Here is a 14,469-nt window from a genome sequence, read left to right as displayed (position 1 = left end):
ACTAAATATATCGCTAAAAAGGCATTGTTTCGTCATACAAATATCAATTCATTATTAATTTAAATGTGCGAATTATGATATGATTTGCGAGTAGGCAGTACATAATTTATACCTTAATAGAGGTAATACATTCAGTTACAATTCTCATAATTCTGCATTATCGACAATTTTTGGGAAAATATTTTTTCTTAAGGGAGGGTTCAAGCATTACGTCACGCAATTTTTGGAGATTCTTGACCCCCCTCCCCCCATGAAACGCGCCGTAGCATTTCTGTATCCAATAGTAAAACGTTTCGTGAACAATCCCAGTGACTTTATACCTAAAATTTACCATTATGTGGTATATATTAACAAAAACGTGTAATACAATCCCCGCCCCGTATCGTAACGTTTTACAAGAGGACCCCCCCCCCAAATTCGTTACGTAATACTCGAACGCTCCCTAATACATATACATTGTATAACAAAAACTAAGCACTCCTACAGTATCTTATACATTTCTTAATAATTTTACTAAATTCAAAAATTATACAAAATACAAGAACGATCCGATGATTAAACGCACAACTTATTATAGGATTTATCACATTTTCATAACATAATTTAATATTTTCATAATTGTTAAAAATTAAATACTGAAAGCAAAATCCAAGTGACGCTTGAAATGTCAATACAAAATGGTGTATTTAAATATATGTGTAAAAATTCTTATCACTAATAATAAATTACACATTGCGAAAGCGATTCCCATTAATCTAACGGATATCCGTAACACACGCTTAGTTATTATTTCACTATGATCCGTTGTCATCGCTTTGCTGGGTGTCGCTATAAGCCCTGCTCTATTTGACCACGCTTTATACACAGCTATTGACTCTCTATCTTTCTATTTAAAGCCGCCCATAAGTCTGCATTGTGGTTGCTTAATTTTACACTTAAGCTGTTGAATCAAGTCGAATATTTTAAGAGATGGACCGACTTTCATTTCGAGCAATTCTATGATTTCATCCTTCGACAGTTGCAGCATCATTGGTCCATTTATTTGGCTAAAATTGACACAATAGGGTTGACAGTCGTTGACGGTTAGGAATTTGGCGACGTCAGAGGTACTCCAGTTTTCCGGGTCTACTGAATTCAGTATGTCCAATGGAACTGATGTGTTCACTAATCTGGGAATGATTTTGTCATCAGCGTTTTCAGGTACTCCCGGACTTTTTACAGGAACGGAGGCAACTTCCATTTTTAAATCAGCTATGTCTTCCGTTTTGGGAGTTTCGATTGGGACTTTAACCTGTAGACGAGGAAAATTATTATAATGAATAAATAATACTATGGTTTGATTATTTGTGAAATATCAATTTGCAAATGTAATCAACAAAGAATTTTAAATATCAGTTGCTAATCTTACGTTGATGAATATAATTGAACTAAGATTAGTCAATTTCGTTTTAATATGAACATTAATTTTGCGTATACATACGTGTGTTCCTATATTTTTTACTACTACATCAATCTACGGAGTTGACAAGGTTTCAAATTCTTTGTCTTAATACAATTGCACATAGCATTTCTACAAAAACCCTTCATCTTTTAGTCGATATCAACTTCGGGGAAATAAATACAGATTAGCAACTTTCTCTACAGCTGTGATACTTTAGACATTCAACACCTTTTGTCTTTAGTCACCGTGACCACGCACGCTGTAAAGCACGCGACACGTCGGAAAAAATAAAATTATGTAAAATAATTAAAAGTTTCCTTTTTTTATTAATTTTACTTTTTGCCCCCAAACGGGCAGGAGGCTCACCTGATGTTAAGTGATACCGCCGCCCATGGACACTCTCAATGAAGTTTGTAATAATTAGTTTATAATAATACATAGCTTCAATACGGTAAAAAGTGTTTCTTTAATACAATTGTTCAACTAAATTATCTAGAGAAATACCAATTAAAAGCTTAGCTTGGCGTAGTTACCTTGAAGAAGAAACGCGTAAAATCAGGGCATTCCCCATTTGGGGCAATCAGATTTTAACCTATAATAAATTTGATTTGAGGCTTGTCGAGAAAGTTAATTCTACGTGAAACTCACCAGATCCTCTTGACCGAGGTCTTCCAGTTTTGGTAATTTTTGCTCTACTTTAATATCACTGTCAACTTCCATTTTCACGGGGGTTAATTCTACACGTCCCTGGGAGGCTTCCGATGCACTGATCGGTGACGAGCTCTTCGTGTCTGCGATGTCCGAGCCGCTTTTATTATCGCCCATATCGGAGTTCTGAGAGCTGTCTTCCGTTGCATTTGGCGGCTGAGGAGCGACTTTGGTTACTGAAAAGCAGTTTTTACTAAATAAGCTGATATAAACAATTTTTTTTCTTATTAGTCTGTCGGCAAATTTAATAATCACGTGACGATATCGCCATACAATAAATCGCGTAAAATTAATAGTCCCAAGGCGGGCCCATACATCTACAATAATATTGGACAATATTATTAGCAGTGTAAAATAATATTGAAAAATTGCGCAATGATTGAACAGAAGTTTGAGCGAGTTTAAATTTTAATGCGCAATATGTATTTTTTGTACTGTGTAGGGTTAGAATTGCGCAATATTTTTTTCTCAACAAAATAATTGGCTGCAGCCACAACTTCGTCGTCAGATATGTTTCTCTCATGAAAATATTGACGTTAATGGTTTGTCAATATTATTGCACAATATTTTTATTGTGCAAAATTATTCTTGATGTATCTATCTCTAAGTAAAAATAATAAAGGATTCCAAAAAATACGAAACGTACTTGACTTTAGTATTGAAAGTTACCATAATTATTATTTATTACTTTATATTGAGAAAACCTGGTTACCATGGTAACGAACACGATACTTAATTCACGTTCCACAGGCCAACCAAAATCCTCATCTAGGGTTCCCCTGGCTGTCTATCTAAAATATAATTGGTTATATATCTTAAAACATATACATTTACCTTGTTTTCGCCGTCGTCTCGCGGGTTTAGGGTGTACTTTCCTAGCTCTCGGTGGAGGCTGCTGCGGTCCCTCCAGGCGATGTCCGACAGCTCTGCACCAGCCCACGGGGTAGACGTCCGTACTGTGCGCCCATAGCCACTGGTCATATTCCCCGCCCCAACCGTCGAAGTGTACCTATTGATTCACCCTCAATTCAGCTTCTATGCAGATATCTATATTTCAGGTATGAGTAACTACGCCAGCCAGGTAGTAGGGCGAGATAAAACATTTTGTTCACCAAAAACATTTATTTTTTATTTATAAATAATGTGACGGTAGTACACAAATTGGTCACAATTTCTTTGCCACCGAAGCGACGTCATTTATTGCAATAATATTAGAATATTTAAAACAAAATAACTTTAAAAGATGATATCTGGTATCTTTTATTAATAATGGCTTTATTATTCTTCCTTATCCTATTCCTTATGTTATTACTACTGTTATTTTATATTAAATATTTATTATAATGATCAATGAAACTAAATCTAGAATCTAGAATTTAGTATGAATTTGTACTTTGTTATATTTTTTGTATAAATAGGTAAAACTGTGCTTTATGTTTATGTTTGAATGTGTATGACGTAATTGTTTAATGAGTAGTTGTAGGAATACATTAATAAAATAAAATAAAAAATAATTTACTACAAAATAGGTAGGATCCTTAGGATTACATCGACACCCGTGCCAAGTGTCGTGGTACAGGTGGCTTTGTTAAGTAAGTATAAGTAATAAGTTGACTTTAGCCGGAGGCGGCCTTACCCATAGCGAGACTACGGCCGGTAGATCTTTACGAGGCCCTTTGTCCTTCGTGAGAAGTATGTGATGCGCAAGTACGTCTGGTCGTTTGGTTTAGGTATTTGTTATGTTTGAGGATAAATGCTTCAGTTATACAAATAAATGTAATTTGAGTTTTAAATTGAAAAATTTACAAAATTAACAAATACAAAATTGATGATGACATTTTAAAATTGGTATTTGCCGCTTTTCCTAAGGCTTCAAATCTTTAATTAAACAATAATCTAATGAATGAGCTACATCATTCTCGATTGAAATAATAGAAAGCCGATCCTGTGTCATAGAATTCCTCAGATATGTTTTAATCCTTTTAGGCCTCGAAAAACTCTTTTCAGAAGACAATTGCGTCTGGTAACTGGTTACAGGTACCACACAGGTACACACAGCAATAATTCTCAGGAGTATTACGATAGTGGGGTTAAACTTCAGTTATTTTTTTTTCTATTATGTATTTAAGCACCGAGATAATGTCGTTTCATACGCACGGATACGGAATATATTAAGTTATTCGTACAATTCATGTCCATCAATATCACATGATTCTCCTACTATCATAGATATTTGCAAATCCCTGCATTGCTTCAAATGTTCACTATTACTAATTTCCTTTATTTTTTTTATATTACACATGAAACTAAACTCTCATGATCCTTAAGAGCCTCAAATCTAGGAATGCAGCTTGCGCTCACATTGTCGAAAAAGACATAAAAAAAAGTTTATTAGAAAATTTCTGCCGCATTCAATTCATGAGCTTCATCTACATAATCAAAATGCCTTTTTTACATCGTCTTATGAATTCTTTAAACTGTCTATCAATATCATTATCCTCGGCTATTTCTCACGCTGTTACAGGAGATGACTGAAAACCATTTTCTCGATAATTATCGAGCCAACTTGTGAATGCGTCTAGGTGTTGTGTAGCCACATCGAAGAGCATGCCACATTCTACTTATAATATTTATCTTTATAAGAATGGTGATAAAGTTTATATCTCAGGTTAATAATGTTTATATCGCAATTTCATAAGCTTTATTTCCTTATTTAATAAAGTTTATATCGCAAATTAATTAAGTTTATATCTAAGATGAATAAAGATTATATCTCAAGTTGATAAAGTTTACATCTCAAGTCTGAATAAGCAGCTTTGTTGGCCTAGACCTTAGACCCAAAAAATCGACTGCGTGTGTCAGCCACAGCTGTGCCTCTTACCTCATCACCTACTGAATGAATCAGATACAAAAATGTGAGTAAACCTAAAAAGTTTGTAGTGTTTACTACACTTATTTTTTTTATATATTCTGTCCCATGAGGCTAACACAAGTCATTGACACTTTAAAAATTTACTTTAAGCTTTAGTTGCGAGTTTTATTTATTACAAATTTCAAAACAAAATTTCCTATTAAAATACCTTCAACAAGTCAGCCACGACTCGTGCCACGGTGGCCACGCAGACGAGCCGTGGGTCCATAAGATCAGCGCACTCCAGCCTCATGCCTGCAACAAATCCGTGTGACACCACATGACCTCTCGCCGCGAAGACTGTGCGACTTGCTGCGAGCGCGCCGCTCGTTGTTAGGTAATCCTCCCAGGTGAAGTCCTCCACTTTAAATCTGGAAGGTAATTTTATTTCTATGATACCTATTTATTTAGAAAATACATTTCGAATAAAAATATCTTTGGCTACCACGATTTTCTGTAATCACAATTGAACGTGTTTTAAATGTGATCAAAAATATTCTTTTGTCTTTTAAGATGAACGCGTCACGAACAAGAACAAATGTCTATAAAAGACAAGATTCAAACAGTTTACATTGCCCCTTAAACCTAGAATTTCTTAACTGTTATTTTAAGAAAACCTTTTTAAACGGAATGAAGCTATATTTTATAAGCTTATAATTATTTACATAATTTTTAATTTAAATTTTTCCAACGTTTCGCGTGCTTTACAGCGTGCGTGGTCACGTCAGTTTATAATAATAATACATAGCTTCAATCCGTTTAAAAAGTGTTATCTTAATGTGTAAAAGCTATGTAAACAAAATACAATACTAACTGTTATTTTATTATTTATAAGCCAAATTTTTACCTTAAAGTTAATTCAAACTAGGGTCACGAGAAGAAATCTGATAGGCATAGTATACACAGTCTACAATATTTTCGACTGTGTATACTATTTATACTACGCTCAGCGTAAAGCATAAAGCAATCTTTTGGATCATATATTACAAAATAAGCTTTATATACTACCTAAATGCTAAAGTACTTTCCATACAACTCACCCAATAGGCGGTACCAAAGGGATATTATTTGCGAGTGAAAATCCAACAGGGAATATACACGGTGACCGTTGATGATAGCAAAACCAATCAGCACCAGTTGCATCAGCCGGGTAACAGTCAATCCTTATCATCATGTAACCTTCGTTCAAAATCCTCATAACAGTGGCCGCACACACCGCGGACAAATTCAATGGATCTATGGCTTCTAACTTCATTCCTTCTAAGAACAGCGGTGGTTCGTTCGTCGGATATTTGTGGAACATCTCAGCGGTTGTATCGTTGGGTAGGAGTCGACCAGCCGCTACCCGTTGGCAATAGTTCTGAGGGGCGTCTAATGGATGACCAACTCGGAACGCCCACCCGACAGGGTGTATTAATGGAGAGTCCTCGTGGCACCAAAAACCGTTATCTTCGGGAGAACTGTCATAATATTTTACATGTAAACGTTTACCAATTATTTCACATACACTTGCTACCTGGAAAAAGAATTTGAAGTTTGTTTATATTCACGCCTTTTAAATGGATTTAGGCAGATACCACGGATGTCAACTTGCACGGTCCTGCAATTCATTCATTCTTTTTCATTCATAACCAAAACACCTATCACTCCCTTTCGTGTCATACTCACTACGTCCTCTTTAACTCACACTGCTCACGTATCTCACTATTATTTATCATATCACGCAATCTTCACACAGTCTTCTTAACGCTCTCATTTAAACAGTATTTATCCTCCAAACTCAACATTCACTGCCGTATAACGTTGGGATAATCACGCCGCTATGTACAGACAGTTGAGCCTTATTTGAGATTATTTGGCGACACATAAAGTGCACTCTATTTACGCTATTCCCAGCATTGACTCTTCTTCGTCATGCTCACAGAAAAAAATTCAATGAAATTTAATTTCACACCATTCAATTTAGTATGACAAAGTTCTTAAATATTATATTTATGTATATACAGTAATACTCCGGGGTATTACGAAGTAGGTGGGACCAAGCGATAACCGTGTATAAAGTAAAACAATTATTTACAAGAGACATGTTCAATAAAATGTTAGATAAGAAAACAATTCACATGACTCTGACAACGTAAACCAATCATATTGATGTCGAAGGCTTCATATATTCTAGCATTGTCGTCTGAGTTCTTTCTTCTTCTCAAGCAAAACTTCCTCATAAAATTCACTTTTTGTCTGCTTCTTTAAGTCTGTTAAATATCTGCTTAGCTCGAAAGCACGCTATTTTTTGGCCAACAGGACAATCTTTTATGTTTTACTTGATTATCACACTATAATTGTAACTTTGTTTACATCTAAGCGATACTACCATGACGTTAACGAATAATACTTGAATTCAAATATTGAGAGCGCCTTATGATTTTTTTTAATTTTTTTATAACGCTCATTCCGGTTGCTCTATATTATTTTTTTCTGAACTCATTGTCTTTGATAATATTTAGTTTAAACTCTACAAACTAACACGTTGTTGCGCCGGCTGTTACTGTATAATATATTTACATAAAATAGCAAACACAACCAACTAATGCTCTACTAAAATTATTCTTCTGCAAAGAATCAATTTAATTTAATTTTTAGGTTCAACCAAAACCTAAATATATTATTAAAAATATACAATAGAATTACAAGACTTAGTAATATTTCAAAAATATATGGTTCAGATACAAAAGTTTAATTAAGGGAAAATTTCACTTTACAATAACATCGGTGAATAAACAAAAACAACTTAATATATACCTTGACTTGAGAAATTCTATTTTTATCCACAACTTCCATAATGGAGCCAATAGTGAATCTCGACACAAGACTATCATTTAACTTGGTATAGAAATTAGCAGGCAAAGTTCTTGCGCCAGTCAATTGCTTCACTAGAAACCTTGAAACAAAAATAATATAGGATATGGTTTGTAACTGAAAATTAAAACTGAATGAAACTGTGTTGGTAAATAATTCTATTAATAAAATCAATTTTATTAACCTGTGCAAATGAATAAGCACAGAACACAGTTTTTGAAGTATCAAAAACTGTATTTAATAAGGTCATCTTACTTTTTTTTAAACATTATATCCAGAACGCTGCTTAATGAATTCACACACATCAAATTAATATAAGATACTTACTTCTTCCAATCTGTGTATTTATCCTCTATACTACGGGGAGGTATGAGAGGTTTCCCTCGTGTTGCACACCATCCAACAGGATGTACTTCAGAACAGCACAAATTCACCCAGAAGTCTTTTGTATCATCACTGCCAAAGCCTTCATACCTTAGTAGACCCATATACCCTTTGACCTGTAAAGGTTATTTTAAAGATATTTGACAGTTGTTACAGTTCAATATAGACTTTAGATTTAATTTCATACATATTTTATTACATAAGACTGGTTTAAAATGCAGGCATAGAGATTTAGTTATATATATGTATGACAGACAATAATATAATTATAAATAAAAAATACATATAATTATTCAAAACAAAAAAAATTGTATGGTCATTTGAAAATAATTAATTAGCCTATTAAGCACTACTACATAGGCAAAATTAAATTCTAATAAAAATTATACTTATAACATAGTAAAATAATTTGAATTTACTACTAATACAAAATATATTGTGATAGTAATATATTATTGTAAACAAGATAATTTGTAAACATTATGCATAACATAAATGTTAAAGTAATTAAAAAACAAACTTCAGATAAGAGGATAGTTTCTAATGTTTGTATATTAATGTAATACTAATGCCCTACACAATTTAATTATTTTTCTTAACAGTTTGTTGCAAGAAATAGACGACAATTAAAATATTTCAAGAATATGGAGGGCAAGAGTGGCCTCATCATTTTCAAGTAATATCTTCCAAGCAACCACTGTAAAGAAAAAAATAATCCAAAAAGGTGATTGCACGAAAGTGCATAGTAATTACGTAAAAGGACACAGGAATCATGATACATCGCAATAAATACAAGTATCATAAGTGAAAACCTATAGTCTAAAGAGACCAAGACATTTGTCTTGTCTTGATTAAACTATGAATTCTAATTAAAGTAATTTGAATATTCACAAATTACCAACCTTTAACACAGTTGCAACCCAAAGGAAGTCATTTAATTTTTCTGAATAGTTTTCTACATCTGTATTTTTTACCTCCACCTTCATGCCCTCAAATGTATTATCCCACATTTCATGAAGTGGGGCATGTTTGAATAAACTGACAGGGGCTGCAAGGAAGTCACAACCAAATAGTTCATCTTTCCATTCATAACTATTCGCAAGCACAGCAGCTGACTGCTTAATTGGTCCAGCCTAAGGATAAGTAGCACAATTAGATACTTAAAAAGAGTACATAAATTATATTTTAAATTAACTTTTGAAAAAATGGAATATTGAAATCAAACATAATTTTTGTAAAACTGGTTAGAGTTAATCATTCACAGATTAATTATTTTATGAAAACATAACACAATACCAATATAATACAATAAAATTATTATTATAGTACAGTATTACACAATAAAATTTTAATAGTTAAAATAAGTCAAATCACCGAAGCATAAAGTGCCTCTAAATTTGACATGGTTATAACATCTTTTACAAATATAATGATTATAACCAGTATTTTCACTATGACAAAATACTTTTGTAAATTCATAACTATTATATCATTAAAGAACTAGTATTTGTGGTTTTATGTTATACCTGTAGGTCACTATATGTAGCCTGCCAATGTTGCAGTTGAGGCAAGGGTTCCAAGGGTATCATGCCAGCCATATGTTCTGCCCCTTCCATTAGCTTAAATCTCCAATTACAACACTTCTTCCTTGTGCTACTGGCATGACATCGAAAAGAACAAAATTTGTTGTTTTTTGGGTAGAACTGATTTCTTCTACCAACTCTACCACACAACTCACATATCGCTAAAAGGTAAATATTTCATTCCAGCATAACTAGAAAAATTTATATAAGACAAGATATTCAAACAAAAATAGTATTAAAATTTTGGATGATTATAATTAAAAAGCTCAAACTAAACAATAGCATTTAAATAATATTTCTTCCAGGTTTTGAAGATTTTAATATATCGTGTGATTTTTGTAAGTTTGCGAGAACCTTTAAGTTGCTTAACAGTAAACTTACCGAAACTATCTTTTTCTAAAGGAACTACAGACAAATCATCAACTATTTCATTTACGAAATCGTTATAATTACTCGAACATACATCATTGCCGGCATTGGGATAGGCCATATTCAGAAAGCACAAAATTCACACATAACAATGAGGTTGTAAACAATACAGCTGTCATTTTTCAGAAGCATTGGATACAAACTGTCGTGGACGGTGGAATTCAACGTTAAAAATCCTTATGCTTAAATTTTTGGAAACAATTTGAATGCTGAATTACTCAGATTTTATTTCTCTTTTTTACTACTTTCGACCAGTGTCCAGACACATTGGTGATTACTGATTTGTAAAATCAACACAAAATCAAGTTTACAAAGTAACTTCAAGCTTCAAACTTCAAGCTAAACGTACAGATTACTTATGATACAGAATGTACATTTGATCACAGAATTATTACAGAGTATATGATGTAAATAAAATTTAAACAGCTTTAAATTGTTACGTAACTAGGTGAAAATAGATCCGGTATAGAACATATTAAATATACATTTTCATATGGCTTGAGTAGGCATTTATAAATTTTGATAAATGATGGCGCTATAGACAAAACACTTTTTGTGACGCGTGTCCTAACAACGCCAAGTAATTTCGCCAAGAGTTTAATTAATAACCAAATAGTGATGTAACAACATACGATCCGAAAAAAGATCAATTAAACTGAACACAAAGTAGTTTAGGTACAAGTATGATTTGTATCTTTATTATTATTAAAAATCATATTTGTGCAAGATATTATTATTTATTTTAAATTTACGAATATTTAAAAATACTTCATAGATACAATGCAAACCCGATACAATGAGATCTCGTGCCCTTTTTCGATATGAATCCCGAAACATGACGTGATCTCGTAAAATTCACGAGATTATGTAGCAAGACTCTAAGATTATTAAAGAAACTGAGAGTAGCTAAAAGTCCTTTATGTGTTTTTCATCACTCATCAAAAAAGAGATGAATCTGTGTCTATGAGTGTAGAGGAGTAAGAAGTAGCTTACAGATCTCTTATAATATCTTACTCATGCTAGTATTAACCAATATTGAGACTGGGTATATGTATTTTCAGCTGCTGGGTACATAGCGAGTTAGGTATATAAAAGGCCGCAGACAGCACTCACGATAGTGTTGCTTCTTATGAAGTTATTTCCACAATCACTCCTAAATACAAAGGATAATTAATTCCTGTTATACTTATCACCTCTGCCAAGGCTTGTATTCAAATATCTTTCGTTTCATGCTCCTTTATTTTTTATAGCAAATAAATCATAGGAACAGTGATATAAATATACTAAATATATATATTAATTATAAATATTAATATTGTACTTTAACCGAAACAACACATTTTAACAGTTTGATTAAAACAGTAATTTTGGCAAAGTACCTCAGATCCTGCAAGATTTTAATTCTTATTCCCAAGAGAGATTGCATTCCATAACTATAGTACTTAAGTGAATTTTAATATAAAGGATTCTTCTACGACGATGCCTTTTGGTTAATTAGTTAAACACCTAGACTTGTTTTAGTTGGTTCTCGATTTCAATTGCATATATTTTTTTTATTACTAAATATTTCTCATTATCATAATGCTACCGAATAGGTATTAAAGTAATGCAATTAATAAAATTGGTAGACTGAGTTGCTTGTCCATGTAAATACTTTGTACCACTATTTTCTAGAAACAAAATGTGCGTCTAGGCGATACGGCTTACTCACCTATTACCTTGTTCTGGCCGCATTTTCGCGGCAAATTTCTTAAGCAGGGTGAGTAATGCTCAGTGTGAGTCAACAATAAAATTACCATATCTATTTATAAATTTATTAATAAACATCAAGGGTATAAATCAAAAGAACATGAAGATTAATGTATGAATAGTTATATAGCATTCGGTCGAAAAATCGAAGTTGATTACTTATACAAATATGCTAACACGTATATGCTAATTTTTTTTGTAATTTAAGTTTTATTTCAGGTTTTTTTTGTATTTTTATTCTTAAATTGATTAAACAAAGAACATGCGGCTAAAATCAAGCATCCTGTTCAAAACTTGAAGCCGTTGTGGTCTCAGTTCCAAGTCTCTATTGTTGTATCTGTCCCCGCTGTGAACAAAAATTAACCAGTTTCACCTTGCATCAACTTTCTACTAACACATATCAAATATTTGTAAATCAGACATGAAAAAATAATATATTAATAATTGTTTATATTTTATGGGTTGGCCGTAATTTTTTCACCGGACTATAATATTAATAATTTAAGGTTAATATTATAATTAATAATAATATAATATATATATAAAACAGTATTTATTACCTTTTTGGTAATACAATAGTTTATGGTCATGTGTTCCAGACACCGAACCGGACTACATATATCAAAATTCGAGACGAAAGCCCTAAAGGGGTTCTGTTCTAGCTCTGAATAATTATGTATAAATAACTTACGCTGTGAGATGTTTGGCACGTGTACAAGCAAGATGGGCGTAGTACGTGGGCGTGGGATATGACACAGAGCGAGTACAGCGCGAGTACAAATGACACAAGTAATAGGTCAACTGCTCTACTTCCTCTATGGGAATGTTGCCATCGTTGCGCACTGCATAATAACGTGTAGGACGGGCCGTGCCTTTTATTGCTTGATGGGATACCTGAAATATGAAAATTGTAATAGAATTGTTAGTCATTTCTGCAAAAACCCGTCATCTTTTAGTCGATATCAACTCCGGGGAAATAAATACAGATAACACAACTTTCTTTAGAGCTGTGATACTTTTGACATTCAACACCTTTTGTCTTCATTCACCGTGACCACGCACCCTGTAAAGCAGCACGCGAAACGTCGAAAAAAATAAATTTAATATTATGTAAAGAATTATAAGTTTATAATAATAATACATAGCTTCAATTCGTTTAAAAAGTGTTTTGTTAACATGTAAAAGCTATGTTAACAAAAGACAATACTAAATTTGAAATTAAAAATATATAAGAAAAAAATTATATAAATTAAAATACATAAAATAAGAAAAGAATTTAAAATATATTTTCTAAGAAAAACATTACCATGTAAAAGTCCATTTCGCTGTTGTGCACAATGTCCTTATCTACAACAGTTCCTGGCAACACGTTCTGTGCGTTGTTCGCGCCCAAAAAGAATCTGAAATTTAACGAATATAAATAACTAGCACATCCCCAGTTCAATTCCAGTTATAACAATAATCATAACAGTATTTGTATATGGTTATATGCTGACTTTTTTGGAAACAAACACCGACTACACCACATAATAAACAACGTAAACCTACATATAAGCTGCCTTATTCTTCTTCAGAGGCCATTTCATCTTTAACCACTATCTTAAAAACAGACTTAGAAGCAATTAAAACTTTACACATCCACTAATAATCTTAAACAACATCTTTTCAACCTGTGTGTCATGTGGAACATGGTTGTAATGGTCGCAGCTCCTTACAAACGTTAAACAAAAATGGCGGAGAGTTTATTGCAATTTCTTCTCTTCCGTTCTACGCCCTTGATTTGACGTTCTGATTTCTTTTTTGACGTTCATAAGTGTATATTGTGTTACCTATATGAATAAATGATTTTTGACTCTGACTTTGACCTGTCCTATGCTGATACGGAATGTATTCTTATTGTGCAATAGTAGTTTGAGCATAAAATTTGTAAGTGTTATGTAGAAATTATTATGTCAATTACCGTTAATATAACAAATGGAAGAGACTAACTAAAGGAATCTCAAAACCCTTTCTTTTTCTACTAAACATGTTTTTTTATTATATAAAATCTTTAATACACAAAGCGTAATACGACCAATAGTAAATAGAATTCATTGAATACTTTTTTGATGATTCATATGTTTTAAATAACAATTTCAAAGTAGATAGTAGTCAGTAAGTAGTAGTAGTAATAAATTCAATTTGATAATCTTATTTAAGCATAAGCTTGTACAAGTTTCGCTTTTTTGAGAAAAAATATTTAAAATATATTCCAAGTATGACACTGAACAAATAATATTATCGAAAATAATTAACTGAGAAATGTCAATTATGCTAAGAAATTATGAAAACGCGATTTCTTTTTACATTATATGTTTACATTTAATTAGTTATAAACTAGCTACCTGGATTTCTAGTATTTAAAAAAT

General features: G+C 32.5%; 2 protein-coding genes across 4 annotated transcripts in view; both read right to left on the bottom strand.

Annotated features, from left to right (window-relative positions):
* Position 1: 1 nt before the first annotated feature.
* LOC123717357 (polycomb protein Sfmbt-like) lies at positions 2–10,639 on the bottom strand. Its single transcript, XM_045673300.1, has 10 exons — positions 10,265–10,639; positions 9,827–10,044; positions 9,203–9,433; positions 8,244–8,416; positions 7,860–7,998; positions 6,101–6,576; positions 5,230–5,431; positions 2,984–3,158; positions 2,090–2,325; positions 2–1,291 (listed from the first exon to the last, which is right to left on the bottom strand). Exons 1-10 carry the CDS (start codon positions 10,371–10,373, stop codon positions 887–889), a joined length of 2,364 nt encoding a protein of 787 aa, XP_045529256.1. The 5' UTR covers positions 10,374–10,639; the 3' UTR covers positions 2–886.
* A 1,473-nt stretch (positions 10,640–12,112) lies between these two features.
* LOC123717561 (protein argonaute-2) overlaps positions 12,113–14,469 on the bottom strand; it is a 29,910-nt gene continuing 27,553 nt past the window's right edge. For all 3 annotated transcript variants that reach the window (XM_045673626.1, XM_045673625.1, XM_045673624.1), the window contains exons 21-23: positions 13,368–13,461; positions 12,753–12,955; positions 12,113–12,407 (exon numbers count right to left, since the gene is read on the bottom strand). In XM_045673626.1, the coding sequence (XP_045529582.1) occupies positions 12,311–12,407; positions 12,753–12,955; positions 13,368–13,461 (394 nt within the window). In that variant the 3' untranslated portion in view covers positions 12,113–12,310. The remainder of the gene's footprint in view (positions 12,408–12,752; positions 12,956–13,367; positions 13,462–14,469) is intronic.

Source organism: Pieris brassicae, chromosome 12, assembly GCF_905147105.1.
Source record: "Pieris brassicae chromosome 12, ilPieBrab1.1, whole genome shotgun sequence".
In the NCBI taxonomy this organism is placed as follows: Eukaryota; Metazoa; Arthropoda; class Insecta; order Lepidoptera; family Pieridae; genus Pieris; species Pieris brassicae.
This window is presented reverse-complemented; position numbering and strand designations above follow the sequence as displayed.